At 43.2% G+C, this 25718-nt stretch overlaps 2 protein-coding genes across 3 annotated transcripts in view; one reads left to right on the top strand and one right to left on the bottom strand.

Annotated features, from left to right (window-relative positions):
* Spg (dedicator of cytokinesis spg) overlaps nt 1-25718 on the bottom strand; it is a 51386-nt gene that overhangs the window by 16033 nt on the left and 9635 nt on the right. The window lies entirely within an intron of this gene.
* Inx3 (innexin 3) lies at nt 5311-25531 on the top strand. The gene is made up of 5 exons (XM_077424310.1): nt 5311-5898; nt 18289-18462; nt 20857-21278; nt 21550-21945; nt 22336-25531. Exons 2-5 carry the CDS (start codon nt 18300-18302, stop codon nt 22540-22542), a joined length of 1188 nt encoding a protein of 395 aa, XP_077280436.1. The 5' UTR covers nt 5311-5898; nt 18289-18299; the 3' UTR covers nt 22543-25531.

Genomic DNA, 25718 nt, shown 5'->3' with positions numbered 1-25718 from the left:
CGACGGGCGAGTCGTACCGTAGGATATTAGCATCGCCTCCAGCACGGAATGTACAACTATGCATTAGCATAGAGGACATCGTGCGCCTCGAGCCGATCCTCCTTCGCGATCGTCGGTTGCCAGGTCCGCAGAGCGCGGATAATCGCTTGCAGAACGACGAGCGTTCTGAGTCACGCGTTCTGAGTCGCTTTGAAATATTCTAACTCCCACGCAGAAAAAAAAAGAAGTGTCAAATCAAGATTTATATACTCGTATATACGCAACGATCTATAATCTTGAAAATGAGACTATATAAACAAAGAAAACTTGCTTCAATAAAGTCACTTATATAGTTCAACCAAGAAAACAATTTAAATTCTTGTAAGAAAATTATATAGGTCGTTGCGTATATATACGAGTATCTGTATAAGTTTTTTAATTTGACACTTCTTTTTCTTCTGCACGGACTGAACGACTCCTTTTCACGAGAGACAAAAAAAACTTGGAAAATTACTAGAAAATCTGAGCTAATTCGACATCTAGTTTATGTGATACTTAAAATATACTATATAAATGCAAGATGTGCAAGCTGCAGTTATAGATTTACTCGTCACGTAACTGAAACGTCGCGTTTAGAAACAATTATATGAGACGACAGGAGGATTTCGAATATTCGCGATCTCATCAACCGCGCTCGCGATTGCGCCATGCGTGCCCCCCTTAAAAGCCGGACAGGTGGTTCACACGCGATCCGGCTGTGCCCCGCGCTTCGGCGCGGCGCGCGGCGTGCCGGCCGGATGAGTTATTCGCGTGACCGTGTAAAACGGCCTTAATGGGAGTGTTTCCTGATCCCGGAACGAGTAACGAGACTCGTACGTACAGTAAAGGGTTCGTGGGAAGACGAACGTCGAGGCTGGGCTTCGCTCGAGGGTACGTACACTATGTACCCGCGCGCGCGGGCACATGCACACACGCGCATTCGTCCACCCACACACCCACAAAGCATATATACAGCTGACACGGTACATCGTGCCGCATTCGGAGAGCCGTGTAGTCTCCGTGCACGGACTGCCGTATGCGCCGGCATTATACGGCAGAAGGCAGCTTCAATAGATGTCAGGGCCAAATCTCCAATTTCCCCCCACGGTCTCAATTAGACGGAATGACGAGCGATTAAGCGCGATTGACCGCGAGCTTATCGCGGCTTTTCTCGACGATAACGGGGCTCTCGCGACGCTCGCTTTTCCCAACGGCGAATTCTCTCGCGAGATCTCTCGCCGAATCTACGCGAGTAACGTTGAAGTTGTATTTGTGGACATACGACTTGTGTCGTGTCTTCGCACGTAAACATCGAATTTAAAAATATCCAATTTTCAATTAAATTGCAATTAGCTTTTCGGTATAATAAAGTAAACGGCCAAAGATGATGTAATTAATATACCATTAATAATAAACTGAACTTTTTATACCAACATCCCTATTTTTGTTCATCTTTGGCTGTTTACCTTGTTATATAAAAAAGCTAAGTCTATTTATTTAGAAATATCAGATATTTTTTAAATTACTTATAATACGAACAATTTCTTTTCATAATTTAATAATTTCATTCGTATCTTTATTACTTGAATTCCTCACTGAGCCTCAATGAATACAATCGTTGTAATTATTATTTTAACTGTATTTGTAATATGCGATAGTTCACATAGACACATAGACCAGAGATATTGCTTCCGGCCCGAGGAAAGGGTTACGCTTTGCGCCGCCATCCGGCGGAGTTCAAAGGGTTTCAAGCATTCATTAGGGGGTATCCTGCCTAGCGGACGATGTCGGGACGCTACGTGATATCCCTGAAAAGCGGAAAACCGCGGATTTAACAGCGCCGCGCGATCTCTCGCAGTGAGTTCCTCGATCCGCAACACGGAGTTCTAGAAAGGACAGGAAAGAGGGCCTCCCTCTTGTGTGTACGACGATTTCCGCTCCCAGGTGCACGTTTATTAACGCCGACGAGATCGCCGCCATTCATTAATTTCCCTCGCTCGACTCGGTAGCCGTGGAACACTCTCCACGGAGTCCTTTCCTCTCTCCCTCCTCGGGGCCCCACAAACCCCGTGTCGTAGTGAGCCTCGACGCGGCGCCGAGGTTGCGGCAGAAAGAAAGGGTAGATCTTAAAGCGATTTTACACGACTCGCTTCGCAGCGATCGCCACGAGTGAGTAATTCAAGAGATAAATGCGTTTATATATATTAGATACTCTTGTATCGCGAGACTCTTGGAATCTCTTCCTAATATCTTACGTATCTTAAAATTATATTTGTTTCCCGTATCAAAAAAGTTTATCATTATAATGTCTTAAGATTATCTAAGACATGTTTCATAAGTTCGAAAATATTTAGTATTTGTGTCAAAACATCTAATTGTCGAAAATTTTATATAATCATAATTAAAAGATCTATATATGTATATTTTTATAATGTATATTTTTTAACCTTTAAAGGTAAAATGTCTCGAAAAATTGATAAAGTATCAGGAGAGCATAATTGGTAAAGAGTTAAGATCCCAGGAATTTTCTTAAGTTTCAAGAATTTAAGAAGGCAACCGGAAAAGATCAAAAGACTCGAACGCGAAGAATCAAGCGACAAAGACTAACGAGAGGCAAAGACGAAGAGATGGAGAGATCTCTGGCTCTGTTCCGTTCGGCCGCGAGGCACACGCTTATTAGAAATAATAATAATTGCCGCGAGACGTGGATAATGAATGTTACCGGTGTCGCCGCGTAGTTCGACGCCGTTAACAGGGGAGTAACTTAACCGCGACGCCGCGCCGCCGACAACCGACAATTAGGTGTAGATCGAATATACACCGCTCATGGGACACGCTGATAACGATGTCCTTCGCTACCTCGTCGCGACCAATCACACATCTCCCTACCTAATCGAGGCCTCTCGTCAAAGTGCTCCAGTAATCAGACGTTCGGGATTAAAATCCAGTTATATAGCATTGCTAAATCCTTATATATAAATCTGTCACATTGTTTTTATTATAGCCGTATAGCGAGTAGTGTGAACCAGAAATAATTGGTTAAACTATATAATTAAGAAGTTCTAGTTGGAAAAACAACAGGATTTATTTATTAATAGGATTAACGAAATTTAATGCAATATCAATGATTAAATATTAAAAATGGTCACGTATTTCAAATAAATGATACCGTCCTACGTTGCTTTAATTTAAAAAATATATATTTAGCACCAAAATCTCAAAACTGTTACAAAGGTCGCATGCATAATTAAACTTTTCTTTAAAGGAATTTGGCCTAAGGTCTAAAATCATTGTTGCTTAACCTTTCAGAAAAAAACACTCGCAATTTTAGTTTCTATATCTTTGCGAATAGCTTTCAAGCATCGGATCGTTGCGACATTTCACTCCCGATATATCGAAACTCTTTGAAAACGTGCTTGTAAATTTCCCACGGCGAAATACGTCGAAACCCATAGGCATCTCATAAGTCAGGATACCTGAAAAGTGTTATAGACACTTCGAGAATTCCAGATGTCGAGTTAATACCTAAAATTGGGACCAATAGGAAGGACGAAACTTTAGGATGAATAAAGTTTGAGTGGACGACATTCCGATTTCGATGGAAACGATAACTATTCATTTTGTCAGCAGAACGAAAAAAGCGCGCATAAAAAGATTGCAGACAAAATAATTAAAAAATATTTATTTCCTCAACCGATACAGACAAAATAATTCAAATAAATGAAATCATTAAACACGCCATAAAACACATGTCCAATTAAATTGGACAGATGCCTCCGAGAAAATGTATGTCTTCGTCAAACGGCAACGACATTAGCAAAGCGTGTAACAGTAGCGCAATCTTAATTGCATCTAATGGCGAGTACATCGTTAATGGTAGCGTCGCGCGATAACAACGATAATAACAAACGCAGGAAGAAAGAGAGGAGGACCGGAGGAAAGACACAGGAGGAAATGTACAAACGCCAGCCTTTAAAGAGCTGGAAGCGACCCCCTTGAGCGTGAAGGGCGAGGGGGGGGAGGAAGGGAACAGGTTCCCGGCATAGTTACCGCGTATTCACCGAGCTGAAAACCTTGGGCCTCATCTAGAGCGACAGAGAAGAAGAAGAAGAAGAAGAAGAAGAAGAAGAGAGAAAGATATAGAAAGAAAGAAAGAGAGAGAGAGAGAGAGAGAGAGAGAGAAGGGGAGGAGGGGGCAGGATATTTGCTCATCTCGCTTCAGTCGAGATGCTGCACAGACACACGATAAAGGTTGAGAAAGCAAAGGTGAGTTCACACGATGTGTGTATCGCGCCCAAGGAGTCGCGGAATCCATCGGGAGAATCCTCACGCGCGCGCGCGCGCGCGATCAGTGGGCCCTTGGTCCTTGAACTCCGTTGCGACCGCTCGTCGCGAAAACGGTACCTTTTTTATTGGCACGTCCCGCGCGCAGCACGAGCTTCTGCCAAGATCCTGCTGGTCCCCAAAATTTCGAAGGAAAAGAGAATGAATTTATATGAATTAAAAGACACGCTCTCGCGAGAACGAGAAAGAAGAGTAATGAGACGCTTGTCGTATATTCGTGATTGCTATGTGACGAAGTTTCATTATTGTGTACAAAAAATAGCGATTTATCGTTAATTTATTTTCATTTATGCCGGAGAATGTGCTGGTGCACGGTTGCCCGTTCCTTTTGGACCGAAGAGAGCGGCGGAATGTTTTAAGCGCGAGACGAGTTAATTCGCGTCTCCCGCTGAATTTCTCGGAGAGGGAAGGAAGCGCGCAGCGAGACGGATTATTTCGGAACGGCGCAGTGGCAGGAAACGCGAGCGTAGCTGCATTTCCGCATTTCTGCTAACGTAATCATTCATAACAGTCCCGCTCGTAAGGCACGCAAATCCCCCATTCCCCGTGTTGCCTCCGCGTAAGCGTTTCAACGTTTTCATATTTCCAACGCGCAAAGGTCCGTGGTCCGTGAGAGGCGCGGCGCTGAGATTAACGCTCATTCGTTCATCCTTCATTTGCGGAATTCGCGTCGCTTAAAAATTCATTATCGCGTCCTCGTATATCCTCGTTACGTACAATTTTCTCAATCGCGTATATCTTCCGTCGACAAAATCGCGCGTCGTAAAGTCGAAAAGTCGAAACGCGAAAGAAAAAAAAAACAATCGTACCAACAACGTGGAAATTCGAGGGCGGCGCGCGATGTCGGGTGGGGAAACGCTGTTACGCACCTGGCGCTCCCTCCTCCTCGCCCTCGCCCCGGCCGAGCTGCTCCCGGTCTGGGAGCAAGATGGCGGAGCGGTGGGGCCCCGGAGCGAGGCACTTCGCCATTCGCGTCAGTCGTTTTCCGGGCCCAGTCGGCGCGTCGGGCGTTGCGTTGTCTCGTTCAGGAACGCGTTCGCGTCGCGGAACAGGAGAAAGGAAGAGAAAGAGAGAGACAGAAGAGGAGGAACGCGTCGCTCCGGCGAGCGCTCCGTTCCGATTTTTCTTCCTCCTCGTCCGAATACTCCGAATCTCAGTGAGCATTTTTTTTTGTGTCTCCTTCCTTTTCGCGCCCCCGCATACGTCCGTCGGGGGAAAAACCCGCGAGGCGAGTTTTTTGAGGGTAGGTCGATCGATCGATCGATCGATCGATCGCTCGCTCGCTCGCTCTCGGGGAGAAAAAGTGCGATCCCGCCTGTCTCTCCCGTGGGAGAAGAGACTCCGACCGGCGGCGCCGATTCGGCGCGTTGCTCCTGTGCGCAGCTTAGGGCCCCCGGCGGCCACGCAGGCAGCCCCGAAACGAAAATCCGAGGGCGGTTAGTTGCTGCACCGACGGCGAACGTCCACGACATCGGGGGTTGGCGACGGCAACGACGTTTCACCGAGGGACTCTCGACGTTGCACCACGAGCGGAAGGTATTGTCCGATGAAAGGGGGAAAGATGAGGTCGCCAGGTGGTTTTTCGAATGAAAGAAAAACCGGCGGTTTTCCGGCGAACCGATCGCGCGATCGGTATCGGTATCGAAACGCACATCAGGATCCGGATAGGCACGTGGACTTTCGATCGATGAAACAATAACGCTACGATAACAATGTAAACAAAACGCGTGAGACAGACCCGTCGCGTCGTCTCGACGTCTCTTTCGATTGTTATTGCAGTCCGGTCCGAGGGGGTTGGATTCGGGAATCGTTCGGCGCAGTTGATGCAACGACCGCGAGTATTATAACCGTAAATCGGAAATCGAATTCGCCAGGAAACTGATAAAAATTGCAATTTGCTATGCCGTTCGCGTACGTCGAGACAAGTTGCTCGCCTCGTGTTCATTCGCTCGGTAGCATTCCAGCTGGAGATCCAGCTTTAAGATGGATCCGAGAAAGAAGCCGGAGCGACCTAATGAAGACGAACGATCGCGAACGAACATGAGCGTCACGTGCACACTTTTCCTTTCCGAAAAGATGCGTTCTCGTTTATATCCATCGTTAATATTGATCGTTATATTTATTGTTAACATTGATCGTTGTATTCATCAAAACGAATTCGTTTGCGCTCGTTCGTGCTCATTCTGATCTGGACCAAGCCTCGATTACGGAATTTACGGATGCTGCGTGCTCCACGACTATATACTGTCGGCGGTTGCGCAGCGTCGCTCGATCGCTCCTCGACGGGCAGCTTCAACGAGCGCGGCTCGCCGCGACTCGTACAGCCGAGAGAGGCAGAGAGGAACGCGCGCGTCTTCCTCGGCAGCCGCGTACTTAATCGACCTCAATTGGCAAGGCGGCCGAGACTCCGGATTGAAACGACCGAACGATCGTTGGAGCCGATCCGATATATATCGGCTCGCACAAGCCTCGGAATGAGTAATCCCTCTTTCACCGCGCACACACGATTTCTGTTACCTGCGTAACGAAGCGAACTTACTTACGAGGCACAAACTCTCGCGTTATACGTTGTTCCACCGACGCGCTGACTCGCCGCTTCTAATCGGCGACGATGCTCTCTCGTTTCTCGCTATTCGACATTCCACGTAATTACGCGCGTTTCGAAGTACGTCTTTTCACGTCTTTTCACACTTTATGAAATGTGTACAGCCTCGTATTTTTTATTTTCGACCTTAAAACACGTGTCTTACCCAACGTTTTATTAGACTAGATTCTCTAAATTTATTCGAGTCTCGAAATCTCGATATCAGTTTCAATGCACGTCGTTTAACTGCGTGTAATAAAAATTCTATTAACGATTGTTAAATTATTTATCAAGTTTGCTCGGAGTGATATTTGTCTCCCTGCGAGGAATTTTAACTTTTCCGAGCGTTTTAACGGTTCGTCGAGGAATGCGGAGTTGCGGAGCAGGTCAAACTCTGTTGATCCATTGTCAAAAGAGCTTCAGGGAAGGTCAACAGAGCCCTTTCCGGAAATCGGCAGGGTCCTCCCTAAATGGCAAGCGTCTTGACTGCTCGAGCTTCGACGGAAACAGCTCTAGAGAGCTGAAGCGACTCGACTTGTTTCTCGACGCCGCCGAGCGGTTCGCTTTCTCGTACCGCGGCTACTGTGTTCCGCTCGAGCGAGAGCGCGCGGCTCGTGGCTCGCGCGCGATCAACGTGAAAAAAGAAAAAGATCGTCAACTCACACGCGATCGACAGATCGTTCACGAGTCGCGCGAGAGAGATCTGTGAGATACATATAATATAAAATACGAAAATGAAACGTGACAGGCGCGAAAATGAAGCGTGCAGTGACGAATTAAGGAAACGTGGCGTGAAAACGCAAAGTGGAAGGCTTATTGAATTTGACGTTAATAACATTGAAATAGAGAGTAGAAGTGTCCGCGGTATGCGATGAGATAATGAATATTTCCCGAAATACGCGTGAGATTAATCACTCTGAGAAACACCTGCGAGACGATAAAGTTCAACGCGATGTTCAACGCAGTAGAATAGAATAATAAGCGCATTCATCGCTATCTTTTTGTACGTATTTCACTTCCGTTTTTATGACACGTCGTCACATTTCCAATCACGAGGAACGCACGTATACGCTGGCGCATTGTTTCGATAGCTCGAGCGAGTAGACGCGATCCTGGCGCGGTAGATAGGACCACGTTCCCAGTTTCCCGGGCGTGATAAGACGACGATAAAGAACCGACGGGAGGACCTTGAGCCGTGATACCGGGGATTCTGATGTGTGTGCACACACAACATTATCTGCCACCTCCGCGTTTCGTGAAAGACATTAAATTCTCTCCGCCGCTCCGCCTCGCTAATACTCTCAACGTTAGAAACGAGCGTGTAAATACCGTAAAGGAGTAGGCGTCTCTCGTAGAGAAAAATAATCCTGCGAGCCTCTCGAGAAGCCTATGTGTGCTTTATTTTTAACACCTGGCACGCGCGGAAAAATGTACGTATTACACAATAGCAAATAATGGAGTAAAACGATAAAATAAATTAATAAATGAATAAGAATAAGATGTTTTTCGCACATCTTTATGGCATTAAAATTACAATTTTATTTTATTATTTTAGCGAGCGCTGCCGTCTCTCGGTAGAGTTTTTACTTTGAGTTGTGCCCGATGATTTGAAATAGTACCTTCAGTTATCGTAAAGCATTATCTATAGTTCGAACGGGAAGGGAAATAAATTGCTACCAATTTTAAGGTTAATCAGTGTTGACCGTGAGAAAACAATGGTCTGCCTCTAATCTCTCGAGTTACACACGCGTGAAAGACCGTTTCTGACGTTGATTTCTCGACATCTGCGGTTTAAAGACAGCCTCCGCGGTCGATTTCTCAACAGCCGTCACTTTCAAGGCCCACGAAAGAACGGACCGTTCCTAATACCGAATCGTAAATCAAAATGAATATTGTCTGCAAATCTATTGTGTCCGACAAAAACATTCGACATTAATTAACGGAATTTCCTTACGACTCGTAAAGAAACACAATTATCGGGAATAGAAACAATTTATAACTCGCGAAACTAAGTGTTAAGAATATAATTAGCCTACGAGGAAGACAAACGAATTGGAGAATGTTAAAAGTAAACAATTAATCCTCAAAGAGTTTTAATAAATCTTCAATCTACTATAAAGTTCGACAATTGTTGCGCTTTGTTTTGCACAATTTCCCGTAATATTACAGAGGTACGTTATAAACGCGGGATAACGGTCCAATTAACTAACTACCATTAACATTTATCTCATTTATCGTTATTACATTCTTTGCCGTCTCCCGCTTCTCACGATCTCGAGACACGTGTGAGAGGCGCTATTAACCTCCTCCCCGCGCTATCGTCTTCATTCATTTTTCGCATCTTACGCGCGAGTGAATCGATGTGCATGCGTGCCTATCGAGCGTGTCGGTAAACCGTAGCGCTCTTGTACCATGCCGAGGCGCTATATGAAATATTAACGCGATGATGCTCGCCGACGTGCGGAATGACGTTCGCGTCCGGAGCCGAGCGAAGAGGCACGGAAATATACAATGTGCGTATATGAGACGTCACGCGAAACCCCGCGAACCGCGCCAATCTTTAGGATCGCGATACACGTATGACTTCGCGTAAAAATATCACGATTCCGTATATGCGTTTGTGTGAGCGATGTGTGATCACACATCTGAAACAATTTACGAAATTTTTTAATATAATAAAGAGATTTTCCGAAGTGATGAATTGTACGTTTTTTATAAATCTCTTAATTCTCTAGCACCAGAACGCACGATTAATTTATAACTGTATTAATTTTCCATCTTTTATTTTACGGAGTAGATCAAATTGAGAGATTTTTGAGAGGCTCAATTAAAGTATTGATTCAATTTGTGAGCTAGTACATATGTAATTAAACCAATGAGAAGAAATTAAGAAGAATCTTGTTTGAGCTACATTTTGTTTTAAATGTCAACGTATATAAGGTAGAATTGCGATTTATCCCGCGTACTACGTATAGCACAGTCGCGAAAAGAACAATTCGGCTGCACAGTAATTAACATAATTCGTCCGGCCTCGTTCTCCATTTATCGTATACAATTATCGCGAACGACGACCACAATCTCCGTCGCTCGCGTCATCAACACCACGCCGCTGCGCTGCCGCCGCGAGAAGAGCGGGCGCGCGCGAGAGGAATCCGCCCGAGGTGGAAACGTTTCGCGAATAACTCGCGGAACGGAACGCGAAAATATAATATTTCGCGGATATATCGCGGGCGAGTGTACCCCGCCTTTCACCCGACGTTCGTTCGACGAAGCGAATAAAAATTACCCCTTCACTCCCTCGGCCGCATTCATTGTACGGCGCGTATCGTTCGATGCGATCGACAGGGACGATATCCCGGTATCTCCGATTACGATCGGCTTCCTCGCCCATCGCGAGGTGACGGACTTTAGAAATCGCGCCGCGCCGGTCTATACCCCGATAGCTCTGAGCGATTTTCCGAGAACTTCCATCTGTGAGAGCGTGATATTTGCGAAGAACCTGCCCACAAAAGCCAAGGACATGCTTTCATGAGCGAGATGGAAGGCCATGCGCTCGCATCCTCCGGAATTTTTGAGGGAAAAGAGAAAATGATCACGAAGAAGCACCGATACGAAAGTAACTCTTTTGGAGTGATTTTTTTCGTTGCTGGGATTTCATGAAAAATCGCGCAACTCTCTTCACGATGAGATTGTCCCCTAATAAAAATATGTATTTCACGAGTTTATATAGAATATCAGAGGGTTTATAAGAATATTTATTAATTAAGTATTTCTCAAGTCGCTTCACATTTTTCGAGGCTGACCCATCTCTTTCTCGGAAGAAGGCCACTGGAAATTTTATTATAGAACGTCCGCGTCCACCGTTTCGTCAACGTTGTGTTCGTTCAAGGAGTAGTATAAAGAAACTTGGCGGATAAGACGTCGAAGAGCGTGCCGCGGAGAGCTCGCGCACAAGACACGTAACTGTAAATTCCCTTTCCACTCACGCGATGAAGTTGCCAAGACTCGTCCTTTCGCCGCGCGAACAAACGAAGGAAAAGCTGTTCGCACGCACGTCACGCGTGCCTTTCGTGTCGCGGTACGAAAAAATCTTTTTTTCGCAGGCGACAAAAATTCGACGCGTCCGCGCGATCTGTCGCGATTTGACAATCGAACGGCTGCACAAAATGTTCGGAACGTTGCAAAAGCACTTCTAATTTTGGAGAAATTGACACGAAAATTCGAACGGAATGAAATTATTACATCGTTCCTCGATACAAACGATTACTTTTATCTATCGTACTAAATATTATTCTTTTGTAATGATAAATGTTAGTTGGGGAACGATAAAGAAATCAGACATATTTATTTCTTCGCGATTTTTGGCCCGATAGATTTACCTGTATTTCATTCGGGTTGCGATATTCACGGAAAATTCATCATGTTTCTATCAGTAGGGTATATATCGTATGACGAACGTTGATCGATGAAGGCGCGCCCGTGGATTCAATGTACGATTACAGTCATCGCCGCTCGCTTGTTACTCGGCGAATTCCTAATAAAGCATCGACCGAGCGAGCCCCGTGCACAATTACGAGCGTAATACGAAGGAATCGCGCGGGCAACGGGCTCCCATTGTGTATCCCGCCGGACGATACATTTTATTCGCGTGACTTAAGAGAGTGATCAAAAGTTTCGTTAACTCGAGTTGTTAATGACCCAAGAGAAGCGAGAAACTTTCGCGCAATATATTTTCATCCTCGTGACGCGAGAATATCTTTCTTCGTTATGAATGCAAATTCGAGGAAACGATCGTCACGGGATTTAAACACGCGAAATGTCAAGCAAGCTTCGGATTCGACGCACCGAGTACGCGCGGACAGCTGATACTTTTGCGGAATCGGCGCACGTGAATAACCGTATAAGAGCGGTATATATACGTGTGTGACGCGGGGAGACACGCACAATTATACTCGGATGGCGATTATAAAACTCGTATCTTGATCGCGGCGTGTGCAGTGTGCAGCATGGCGAATGGCCGTTGATACAATAATTTACGACACGTTGCGCTAATTTGCTCCACTGTCGAGGGCGACCGTTTAGCCACGGCCAAGCGTGTTGTTAATTCATACGTGCGATCGCAAACTATCACTTTACGATATACCGGTCAACGGGATATCGGACTGTAATTCAGGCTCTGAATTAAAGAGTCGTTTTTTTTTTTACGTATCGATTTCTTTTCGCTCCACTTACCGCTAGGTAATTACTTGAAAGACTAATTAAACGACGAGTTTGTGAATTAGATATCGCGAAATGTACTTTTGCGAGATAATACCTTTGTGTTTTATATTAATTAATTTATTATTGCGCGCGAGACGTGAAATGGCAAAAAAATTATTTATTTACATGTCAGGCGTTATTTTGTAACAAGAATTTTCAGAGAGAATTATTATTGCGTCAACTGGCGCGCAAAATTACAGAGTCGCGTCCGGGAAGAAATGTGATTCATGCGGAGGAAAGTCCTTACCAGCCTCGACTGGTTTCCGAGAAGTCTCCCTTGCGAATCACATTTCTCAACGACGTGTCCGTTACTCAACGAAGACAGCTGAAACGTCATTTTCCGCGTGTCGCATGATAAAAAAATTTGCACCGTCATAAGTAATAATTCACAAAATCATCACACGACACAAATATATGAATATCAGAAATGTCGTAATAATTCATTTTCATTATGAACGCAATGTAACGTCGGCGCAATAATAATACAGTGCAATGTCATTGACGATGCACTCTTGAATCCGTAAAATAATATTAGTATACAATGTAACGTTATAGGTATCTCGTATCGCGATATGAGATTCAAATTGATATCGATCAATATTAAATCCGAATTTACGTCGCGGCTTTCAATGTTATAGCGTTTTTCTTTGGCAGAACTGGTGCGCACTCAGTGCACATTAAAGCCGTTGTACACAAATCAACGTAATGTGTATGTTTAATAAACGGGTTAAATCATGAAATCCTCAATATTCTTTATTGCACTATTTGGTAAAATATGTACTAGGTATTTTATCAGTCAAAATATTTGCATTTTACTTTAAATATTAGAGATTAAATCAGTGTACAACGGCCTTAATGTGCACTGAGTGCGCACCAGTTCTGCCAATGAAAAACGCTATTAGTGACGCGTACGCGAGTGAATCGAGTCCACGTTTCGAGTGATCCCCGTATATCGGCAAATGAACGGTCGAGTACATAAATCACATCCCGATTACATACGCGCTCGGTGCTGCCTCTCTCTCTCTGTATTAGCAGCTGTTATTAGTTCGCACATGTATGCGTAAATCACGTTACTATGACCCCGATCGTTGTTTCGACCTACAAATCGCTCCGGTTTCCATATCATGCCGGCGCGACCGGCACGCATAAATCACTCCCGTATTACCTGTTAACCATTGAATCGTCAGAGCTTCGCTTGCGCGTCTCCGTATCTGGTTCCGTAAACCGTAAGACCGTCGGGATTTACGGTCTCTTTCGATCCTCTCCGAAAGGAATCTTCCGATATTTAACTCATTCATTATACATTCATCTTTCGTCACTAAACTCTCCTAAACATGTCGCTTTAGTATCGTAAATTTATAATTCTTAAATCTTGTGCCTCGTTAATATCGCGCGTAAAAGACTCGTTCAATATTTCCCAAATGATTTTTAGCGATACGTGTATCGAACATCTCTCGGGAACCGCGGAGATTAACGTGTTAGAGAACTTCGGGAACGCAAATAAAGAGCGAGTAGTTAAACAAAATTCCAATTTAGCGGCGGTAATAAAGTTTTAAGAGAGTCAACGATCCGCCGTTTTCTCATTTGTTGAATACTTTGAACTCCGGAAATTACATTAATTATACATGTGGAACACTAATATTATAATATTACAGTATTCATCTGGTACAGAAATATAGCTACGAGAGTTTCTTCTTTCCGTCTGCGCTTTTTACCCGATGGTCTCTTTTTTTCTCCCATTTCGCACAAACCGCAGGCGATATATATATACTACGGACAAAACCGGTGTCCCGGATCCGCGTTGCCGGGACAAAGGATCTCCATTTTTCTCGATCGTATGTATTAGCAACTCGAATCCGGCGCGTCGGCGGCGTCGGCGTCGACGGCCGGTGGTCTCTCTCGCAGCCAGCGCGATCGCGCGATCCGAAACCTGTTTTCTGCAACCGTAACCCGATACGGACAATTCGTATACGAGATCGAGCCGCGGCGGCACCGGCGCGATCGTGAGAAGAAAGCCGTCTTCGGAAACCGCACCGTCGACCGGTGGATTCGCGAGGCTTCGTTATTCGAGCTTTCGCTCATTCACAAATGACCAATTTAACACCCTTATTCGACAGTGTTCGATCAGCGACGTAATTTGCCGAAATTTCGATGATAAAAAGAGCGCGATCGCCCGAAAAATCCAAGAAGAATGTCAAAATTAACGGTGTAATTTATTATTATTATTATTATTATTATTACAACGATGATGTGATTGCACGACTGCAGATGATGCAATTATTGAGATTCAATAATATTGACGATGTGAAAGGAAGGAAAAGATACATTTGGCATTTTGCATTTTATTCTCCCCGAGTTGAGTAACGTTCGTTCGTGGAAATTCGCTTGATTTAGTAACCAAAAACTTCGGTCGTGCATGAACAGAAGCGACGAGCGGCGGCGACGACGACAAAATTCCGCTCCGTGCTCACGACGGGATTTATTGCCGCGATAGAACATAAACCTCTTTTCACTATACATACGTATATATGTACCTACGATTGCGCAACGCCGTAAAAATCGTATTCCGACTAGCCAGAGACGTGTAATTGAAATTTGTTTTATGGCTACAGCACTTAGAAAGCAACATGTACTATACACTTCGTGACAAATCAATAAATAATGTACGGAATAAATAATAAATGATGCATAAAATAATAGTAAATTAAAGTGTAATGCAAGAAGAATAAACACAATATACATAAATGTACGCTATATATGCAATAAGAGTGAGGTAATGGATCTCAAACAAAACAAATTGCGTAACAATTACTAATTATTTTTACCGTCATTCGCAATACGGTAGATAAATGTAGCTCGTGTCTCCGCGAAATTGCATAATTCCGGGAAATATTGCCTAATATATCGTTTCTATTAAATGTCGCGCATGGTAGTTGAAGAAATATGATTAATCAAGGCGGGGGCATATGTAAAAGGGTATCGGCCTTTCTCGTCGTCGTCGTCGTCGTCGTTCACTTCACGTAGTTGTACCCCACTCTATCCGAGAAACCAGCAGCAGCCAACTGGTTTAACTTGGCCGGTTCCCCCTCGCCACGAGAAGCATGACGAAGGCATTCGAAAATTTGTATGCCTCCGAAGAAACATTTGTTTCCGTATGAAACATTGTTTCATTTCTCTCACGACTGGTATCGTGTATGTTGCGGGTTGCGGATGACGCGCCGCGTAAGCTTCGTTGTTTAAAGGAGACGTACCAAAAACGTTCGTCATCGAAGGCGATTACGAGACAATTAGGCCGCATTAGTTCTGCGAAATTATTCTACGGCCTACGTGTTACGGAATATTGCAAGAAAAACATTTGCGCAATATTGTGCGCCTTTTCATTTAGATAATATCATAATATCTAATACATTATATCCGACAGGTTCTACATAATTACTGTCTCGAAATAGAACCGTGCAACATTTAAAAAAATATATATGATTAGACGTGAAGAGTAATTTATTAATGTATGGAAATCTCGCATCTCTAAAATCAATTTTTGCGAGCAGTGCGCTACGATCGTAAATCTGCTGACGGTTCAAAATTTCACGCACACCGCGTGTGTACAAAGTTAGCACCTTTCGCGGTCAGAATAACAAAGTCTACATAGTAAAGTTCGCGATCTCGGAATTCGTTCTACGACGCATAAGGCGAACATTCTCGCTAACAAAAGATTCCCCACGTAGAGCGACTTCTCGCAGCGGCCTGTCAATTAATTAAGTAATAAAATTCCGATCAACCGGAATACGAGCTCGTCTATCGCTCTTGAATTTTATGGAGAATATTCTTTCGCTCGAAACACTTTTGTAAAGAGAGACAAGTATTCGAGGCTTGGCAAACTTGTCGAGACTTTTCCGCGTTAAACACAACATGTTAAAAATGTCTTCATGAGAAAAATCCCCATAATATCACTCTGAAAAACTGTATTAAATTTTGCAATTATAGCAGAATTATAGCATTCAGAATTTTTACTTTATATTGTTATGGAGTATAATACCATTTTAAATTTTAATTATCTCTGCGACGTCTTTTATGTTATAATTAATAACCGTATATAGTGCCAGACGCATTTATACGCGCATCTATTCTTTGTGCGGTCGCTATATTAATTAATCATTACGTCATGCATTAACGAGAATATACTTCTCGTGACTTCGGAATAACGAGCGTGTTCTTCAGATGCGCGCGTATTGACGCAAGTCGGACAAGGCCCAGCCCTCTATGCTCCTATTATTATCACGCACGAAATATAGTTGCAAAACCACAACAGCTCGAGATAAAAACGTATAAGCTGTTTTCGCGCGTCAATTTCTTTTTAGATACGAAAGAGGATTTTTTTTTCTATAAACCTTGAAACAATAGCAACGATATAATATATCAAATTTTTCTTTCAAATTCATCTATTTTCAATAAGATCAAAAAATGACGGTTGAAAATCCAGATAACACGGATTTCCTTTCCACGCATGAAAAACGGGCCTTTATTATGACTGTACTTCTGCAAAAAGCGCGTTTAGGTGGATGTATTCCGAGGCATCGAGCACGTGTCGTTCAACAGAAACCAAACCCGACGGTGACGAAAACCGAGAGGGAGGCAACCCGGGCATTCCAGGGTCGCATCGGGCTATTGTTTCCCGACGAGACAATCTACGGGTCGAGGTGCAGTGTGGCGCTTAGGACGGGTTCCTCTCGCTCACTCACTCTTTGTATATCGATCTTCTCGTACACATCTGCCATTTCCGGTCGCGAGCGCGACGTTATTGCCACGGGCATATATGTATACACGCCGCGGGGCGGTGAAGGGACCCTTTTCGCCGAGGGTTCCGTGGGTTTTCGAAAGGGCGGCACAGGGGGGAAAACAGCCGCGAATCGTCATCCCGCGTTACTCGCGCCTGACAATTAAATCTCTCGTCGAATGAAAGCGCGGTGAAGCGCGGTTCCGCTTTTGTTCGCTAAAAGCGCCGAAGGAACGGGAATAGTCGTTATGCGAATAGGTGAACGACATTTGTCCGTATTCAAAGTCAAAGGGTTTGCCCGTAGAAACGAAAACTATTTCCTAAAAAGCTGTCTCTTAAATTCTCATCTTAAAAAGCTTTCGAGTTTTTTTTTTACGAATATTTCAAATAAAAGATTTTGACGAGAGACGTCATGATCGGTCGATCTATAGATTCTATAATCTAGCGACTAAACTTCTGTCGTTAATTACATCGCTTATCGTAATGTCGCAAATCGAAATTCAATTAGTTCCTCAAATAGCGCAATTGGGGATCGTCGCCGGAAGGATCGAATAAGATTGATAGTTCGGCTCTGGAGTAGGTACTATTTACTACCGCAGTCTACAGGGGAATTAATTACGAGGTGATCTACTGCACTGGCATGGCGAACTCTGCACAGCCTCGTCTCTCTTTCCTAAGCAATACTTACGCGATTCAGTCATTATGAATTACTGACTTGTACGATAAGAATGCTAATGCCTGCCGGCATCTGATTCAATGAAACGCACTTCTAATCGCGATCGGCCAGCTGCCATTCATTAGGCATAACGGGAACATAATCCGATTCGTCAATCGAAGACAGCTTTTGCCTCGTTCGTACTCCTCAACTCCTTTGCTCTAAATTCATTTCCATAAAACTTAAAGAGTCGTATGTGAAAAAAATATGCCGACAAATAGAAAGTCTTTACGTTCTTTTAGATTAATAATTAATTTTTAAAATAACGTAATCAAATTTTTTTTATTATTTTTCTCGTTAGGGAAAACTTCAGCAGTTAATGGCTTTTTAATTATGAATAATAAAGTCGAAAATGAAGCGTCGGGGATCAAAGTAAACAGGAAGAGCTCGTCTTTCATTTAATTATTTCATGTACGCGTCGCTCTTTAGCAAAATGTTAATTTAAAGCTCGATTGCTAAAATAAAAAATGAGAAACTTATGAAAGAGAGTGATAAAAGATATTATACAGCATTCCCGATGTTTTAAGCCAATTCTCGTTCATTGACGATTCTGTCGATGATGATATAAATGAAGCGCTTCTTTTTTTTTTACAGATTAAACGAAAATGGCGGTGTTTGGTTTGGTCTCGGCGGTCGCCGGCTTCGTCAAGGTGCGATATCTGATCGACAAGGCCATTATCGACAACATGATCTTCAGAATGCATTACAGGATCACATCGGCCATTCTCTTCCTCTGCTGCATCATCGTCACTGCCAATAACTTGATAGGTAAGGTATACCTCTTCTTTCAATATCTGCCGCGTGGTCGCCGGCACGAGGGAATTCTAAAGGAGCCTTGAAAGTCTTCCAGAAACACCATCGAGGAAACTTCCTTGTGCTGCGATTACGTTTGATTTTTATCGACGACACTCGAAAACACGAAGTGGAGATTAATTATTATCGACGATTATTATTACCTCAATAGTTTCCTCAAACCTAAAGTGGAGTTACTTAAATAAAAATGAGAATTTATCGCGCGCAGTACAATACCAAATACATATACGATAAATGTGAAGAATTTTAAAATCATATAGAAGTGCAGACGAAAGGTTCTCGGCGATATTCCGTAACGCGAAGACCGAGTTTAAAAATAGACGTCGCGAAGATGAGAATCGTTTAATCTGTCCGGGTGGGACGTCGCCAGGTTCAAAGATCAACAGCGACCACTTGCATCGCAAGCCGAGTGCAGCCGGCCGCCACCTAATCAGGCGGTGATTAGGGACTCGAACGGAGGCGGGGCGATGACATCGCGTCGCGTCTCACGTCTCTCTCGAGAAAGTATGTTTACGTCGCGTCGGTGAGGGAGACCGTGGTCTTCGAACACAAATTCTACACCTTGTCGCCCATGTGACGAAGACGATGTTTCAACGTCGCGGCGAACGCGGTTGATCAGAAGCCGTGTTCGCACCTACAACGAACGCATGCCTAACGATCATAATATACCACTCGGTGTATGCCTTTCTTATTACGGTTGTCTGCGAATCGAGGTCGAGTCGTGCGACGTGATTAATGACGAGTGGATCTCTTTGATTACGCGAGATGAAGCAGTCGGGAGGTAGCAATTATGCTGTAAATGATTACGTGTATGTAACACTGGGAGAGAACGTACCTACTCTCCTGTCTACTCCTCGTTGGCACTGTCGTCGGGATCGACATGCGAGTACGACAAATGGATCATGTCGAAGAGGCTGTGTGGATCGAGCGAATTAAACAATTTTGTACGGAAATTTATTATACCGGCAGTGATAATTCATCGTAATTTCGACCCGCGAAATTAGGCATATTCCAAAGATCTCCGCGATCTCGAGATTACACAGGATGATCAAATAAACGGTGTGGCGTTGCGTAACTTAATTGCCCATAAGCGGCACGATGCGAAACATCTGGCACGCATGTGTGCCCATACATTACGCCGCACACATGTGACTTGCATTTGCAAAATGAAAAATCTCGGGGAAATCTATCCATCCTATACCAACCATGTTTCCCACCCTCATTTCTCCCCAATGCATCAGTAGTATATCAATTTTTCGTTATATAAAACAATAACGATTTTATCTCTTTTTGTAACATGCTGTAAAAAATTGATATTCTGTAAAAAATGGTTTTATGTTTCTTTTACATTTCTAAAAGTAACGTTGAAATTTTTTGTTCGTTATATCAAAAATTCATGGTCTTTTCGAATATTTTCTTATTTAGGAGTTCAAAAATATTCGACGCTTCTCATAAATTTCTTTATTAATTTTTTATTACCTAAATCCATTGCTTTTGTTAATAAATTAATGAATATTATTAATTAAATTGCTTCGATTTTATAAAAAAAAACTTGAAGGAACAATAGCGCGGAAAGTAGATACGTGAATGTTGCTAATAAAAAAACATACTACTATCTAGACTTGCGTGAATAAAACGCAGAGTATTGCGAATTTAATGCTTGGAAGATGCATCAGCATATTATCAAGACGCTAGGTAAGATACTTGATACTCGGGTTTCGAGTGTGTAGACACTGCGGGTAGACAATTGCGCAGCATCCACGACGCATCCGCGGCGCATCACGTGTCATGTATAAAAAGAATTATCTTTGCGAGCACAATAATGTCAGCCTCTGATGTTCGCTAATCATGAGGGATTAACGTGCATGACGGCAATCCCGCAGGATAAACTCCAGTGTTCAGGAGATAAATGCGCGAGGTAGATGTACGAGATGCTTCAGAATTATAACTTATTTTATACCTATATAATTATGCGATTTATAAGTCAAAATACAGAACAAAATTCTGTTTATAATTTTATGTACCATACGAAAAACTTCTCAAGAATTATGTATGTACATATATGTACAAAATATACTATATATATGAAAAAATATTCACAAAATATACACAAAATACACGGCACATAGAATTATAAACACTCCATCCTGACGCGAATTATAAATCATGTGCAGTAGACTTTCGACATTTCAAGATTCGAAAGGTTCGAGCTACTCTGCATTTCTTCACGTAACTTACGCGTTATATCTCGCATCTAACTGGTAAATATACAGAGAGAGAGATCATCGATTTCATCGATCGTGATCGTAAAACGGCCGCGGCCTGTAATCGTTTGTCTTTCCTTCGCAGGCGATCCCATCAACTGCCTGTCGGAATTGCCCTCCGGCCATGTGATCAACACGTTTTGCTGGATCACGTACACGTTCACGCTGCCCGCGAACAACGCGAAGCCCGTGGGTACCCACGTGGCCCATCCGGGTCTGGGTGGCGATTACGGGGAGAAGAGGTACCACTCGTACTACCAGTGGGTGCCGTTCATGCTGTTCTTCCAGGGCGTGCTCTTCTACTTGCCGCACTGGATGTGGAAGCAGTGGGAGGAGGGTAAGATCAGGATGATATCCGAGGGCATGAGGGGCGCCATGGTCGAGACTAAGCAGGAGCGGCAGTCGAAGACCGAAAGACTGGTCCAGTACCTCATGGAGACCATGCACCTGCATAATAGCTACGCTGCCGGATATTTCTTCTGCGAGATCCTCAATTTTGTCAATACCGTGAGTATACGTTTGCAACACAAAGAAGCTTTTTGATATTGGAATGATTTGGAAAGTGCTGTAGCATTTAAACCTCGTTTTTTTGTGTTTTTTTTGTGTTTTTTTTTTTTATAAATATAGTCGTGTAATTTCTAATTCCATCGCTGTAGAATGTCTCTAAGTTATAGTAAGATTGTAAAATCACGCAAGACATAAAAATATCACTTTTAGAAAGAGAAAGAGTATAGAGTCAAGCTCTTCGTATTGAATTGATACGATATCTTCGCTCCAGGTCGGCAACATATTCTTCGTGGACACCTTCCTGGGCGGCGCTTTTCTTACTTACGGCACGGATGTGCTGAAGTTCAGCAACATGAATCAAGAGCAACGTACCGACCCGATGATCGAGGTGTTCCCGCGCGTGACCAAATGCACCTTCCACAAATTTGGTGCCTCTGGTACAATTCAGAAGTTGGACGCGCTCTGTATTCTCGCGCTCAATATTCTCAACGAGAAAATCTACATTTTCCTGTGGTTCTGGTTCATCATATTGGCGGTCTTTTCCGGCCTGGCGGTGCTGTACAGCATGGCCATAGTGTTGATGCCCAGCACGCGCGAAACGATCCTCAAGAAGCGCTTCAAGTTTGGCACACCAACTTCGGTTAACTTGCTCATCCGAAAGACTCAGGTATAGGATTTTTTATTTTAAATTGCTCGTAACTTTAAGCTCGCGAAGAGAACGCCCTTTTGAAAAGATACCGACGGAACATTTGTTCCGAGTAATATAACACAGTAGCAAAATTTATTCATCCTGGACCGTTAAAATATATTTTTAAAAGTTTTGCTTCACCGGGGATGATTATCATAAACGCGGTAATCCACTTAAGAATTTAATAGAAACTTTCAAATGAAAGTTGAGGAACTCTGTAGCTGTCGGCACGAAGCAACTTTTTTAAACGAAGTCTCCGCGGATAATGTAATTGGAGACAGAAAAGTGTCGTCTGAAATGAAATTACAATTTTACATTTCAACGCGACGTTTCATTCTGTAATTTAAAAAAGAAAATCGAATTTTGCAGGTCGGCGACTTCTTGATGCTTCACCTGCTGGGCCAGAACATGAATCTCATGATGTTCAACGAGATGCTGGACGAATTGTGCCGCCGTATGCAATTCGGTAGCGGTAGCGACGCGTCGCCGACGTCGGTGCCGTCGGCGCCCAGTACCCTCGAGATGTCACCGATATATCCGGAGATCGAGAAATATGCCAAGGACACCGAGATCTAAATGCGAGAAGAGGCCTCGGCGACTCGGCCGTCATCGCTTTCCTCCACTGCCCTTCTCCCCCTTTTACTTCTTCGTATTGTGATAATATCGAGGGCGGTTTTCAATGCCGTCGTCTCGGTGCCAATAAAGAGACAGGTTCGTGCCGCGCCGTCGATTACCTTACCGCGAGCGCTTGTAAAACCGTACCGGACGTCGCTCCTCGACGTCTCCCTGCTGCCCATCGGGGCTCGTGTTCAATGCGGTCTTATTATCGTGACACTCGTAAAGCGTAAGCCCGAGCCGGCATTAAAAAGCGTTGATCCTTGTCTCCCGTCAACGAGGAGTTTCGCTCATTACTGCGCGCTCGTTAAAACGCGAGACCAGTCCTTGACATTTATGTCCAACGAGACTTTCAATAGGAGATTTCTGAATGGGGAGACCACCGCGTGCCTTTGTGAAATGCACGCTAATCTTTATTTTCTCTGTCTAATCGTATTTTTCATTCAACAAGATCATTATGCGAATCACCTCCGATTGGTGCTTCATTCGAAAGTTTCATTATATTCGCTCGTGTATAAAATAATACATCAATAAATTAGTGCTAACGCGCGAATCACCTCGTCAGCTTCTTCGTTGAAACTTTTGTCATTACGAGATGTTCATTTAACATTGTTTGCTACAATGCAATTCTAATATCTGAGTTTGGATTGGAGAAACAGCATGAAAGCTAACCTTCGTCACCTCCTTCAGCCAACGGTCGTTACGAGATTTTCATGTGCCGTAAAAACAAAGTCGGGGACGTGTAAGATCGCACAAGCCAACGAGGCTTCTTGCCGATTATTTCTACGAGAGATTTCCATTATGTTACTTAGTTTTTCTTTTCCTAGAGATATTTCCGCTTGAGCGGTGCAGTGCGGATCGTAGCGAGAATTACATAACGAGCATTGTGTTTCGACATGTCGAAGACAAGTTGATTGTCTTACACCGACTGCAGCGGTACGAACCGAACGTTAGATTATCAAATATATAAACGTAGACGATAACGCGCGATGCTCTCGCATCATAAGACGTACGCACGTGTAACTGTTTACAATCGTTAAGTCGCAACAAGTTTCCAAATGTGATAGAGTCATACATTCCCACTCGCCGTAAGAGCGAATCATTTTGATTATTAATCGTCTGTTTCACGTCAACATGTCAATGCCGATTTATTTTGCGGTAACTTGAGGAGAGTAACGGCCACACGTGAGACGCACGAATTGATAACGGTGCTCCTTGACTCCCGTTCAAGTCATAAATGCAACATTCCTTTCACTACTGAGCAGAAGACAAAGCAGACATCGAAACGATATCGTGGATATATACTACTGCATTACTTTTGATACTTGCTTTTGCGATACGTAACAAGTGCTCCGCAGATCGCTTATATTAATTAGGGAGCGCGGCAATAATTTACTCGAAGTGACGTAGAACATTCATTAGCCTATTAATTGTGATGAGAAATATATCGATGTACATCATATTTTCTCATCACAATCGTATAGAAATTAAAAAAGACACAAGTGGAACATGCTGCTCAACAACGAATTCTCTAAGCCTTTAAACAATTGTACGAATATATTGTATGTATATTAAGTATATATGGACATCCGAAGGTTTTCGCGCAAAAAGCGATTTATTTGACGCTTAATGTCCGAACGAATGCACGCGAAATCTGCGAATCGCAAAATATCGCGGGATTATTAACAACGAAGACGTAAAGATATCGCAAATTATTTTACATCATAGTTGCAAAGTAATTACACTGCCCATAGTAGCCTAATGAGGATGAAATAGCATGTCAATATTCTGATAAGCAAAAGGGATAGAAAAGAAGAAACGAACGTTCATACATTCCATGACTCGTTATTTGTTTCTATTTCTTTACAAGTATTTTCACGCAACTGGCGCTAAGATTGCACTGTAACGAGAATTGAAGCAAGTAGTATAATTGAAATTCGACCGAAAAAGAAAGAACTATACATACGAGCGATCCCGTTGATCGCAATGTGTAGTCAACATTTCGCGTTTAGTGTCTTCTTTTTCTTGCAGATCGCTATAGACGATTTCCGCACATCTTAAGAAGTGAATCAAAACAATGTTTGCGCGAACATAATATTAGTTCCTGAACCGTGAAAATAATTACGCCGAAAAAAAGGGAAAAAATGATTTAAATTTAAAACACAACATAAAGCAGAAAGAAGATCTGTTAAGACGTATAAATAGAATTTCTCTACATGACCGTATTTCGCGATATATTATATCTTGCGATACATAAAAATTGATGTATGCGCGCGCGCGCGCGCGTTTTTAATGATATAATTAAGAGTATAATTAACCTTAATTGGGATTACTTTAACAACTTGTTCACGAAAGAACGATATCGTTCCCGAATATTATGCTGTCTCCTAAGTAGACTTTACTTTGCGCGATTAATTATCACGTACGCGGTAATCTTCCTTCCTGTTAATAGAAACAATATAAACTTTCCCTCGAATACATTCCCACGTCCTCGTCCGCGAAAATGATGTATAAGCACCACCGACAATAACATTATGTATAATGACAATAATATAATACGCTACGACCCTTTCCCTTTACGGTATCCGTAACCCGTTAGATTACCGACAATCGCGCTCTGAGTGATATCTTAAGATAGATCTTAAGATAGTTTAAGATGAACGAGAGAGAGGGAGAGAAAGAGAGAGCGAGAGAAAGAGCGATCAATTATAGGTGTAATAGGTGTAATAGTTCGTAATAGTTGTTCGTAAAATATGTGCCTTCTATATACACATATATGTATATAGAATACGAGACAAAAGATTATACATTAGCATATTCTTTAGGAGGAGCGAAACGCTTCCCCTGAAACTCGCGTTTTGATGAGAGGAAGACTGCCGACATGTGCAACGTCGTTATAGCGATTAATATGAAAGAGAATGACAGAGAATAAAAGAAATTCCTGCCAACAGTGTCGTCTATTATTCGCTTTTATCCGGCAATCGCGCGCGCAAGCGAACTTATGTTAGTTAGCGCATGGTCACGCGAAAGCGAATCTATTCCGAAGTTCTCTTCCTCAGCTGTAGTAAGCTGAAACTATTCGGTGCAATATTGCTATCTCTGATTCCACTTTGCGTGCAATTATTTGACTAAAATGT

Source organism: Temnothorax americanus, unplaced genomic scaffold, assembly GCF_048541705.1.
Source record: "Temnothorax americanus isolate GAGA-0224 unplaced genomic scaffold, ASM4854170v1 Scaffold11, whole genome shotgun sequence".
Classification (NCBI taxonomy): Eukaryota; Metazoa; Arthropoda; class Insecta; order Hymenoptera; family Formicidae; genus Temnothorax; species Temnothorax americanus.
Note: the sequence above shows the minus strand (reverse complement) of the source record. Positions and strands in the feature narration are given on the sequence as shown.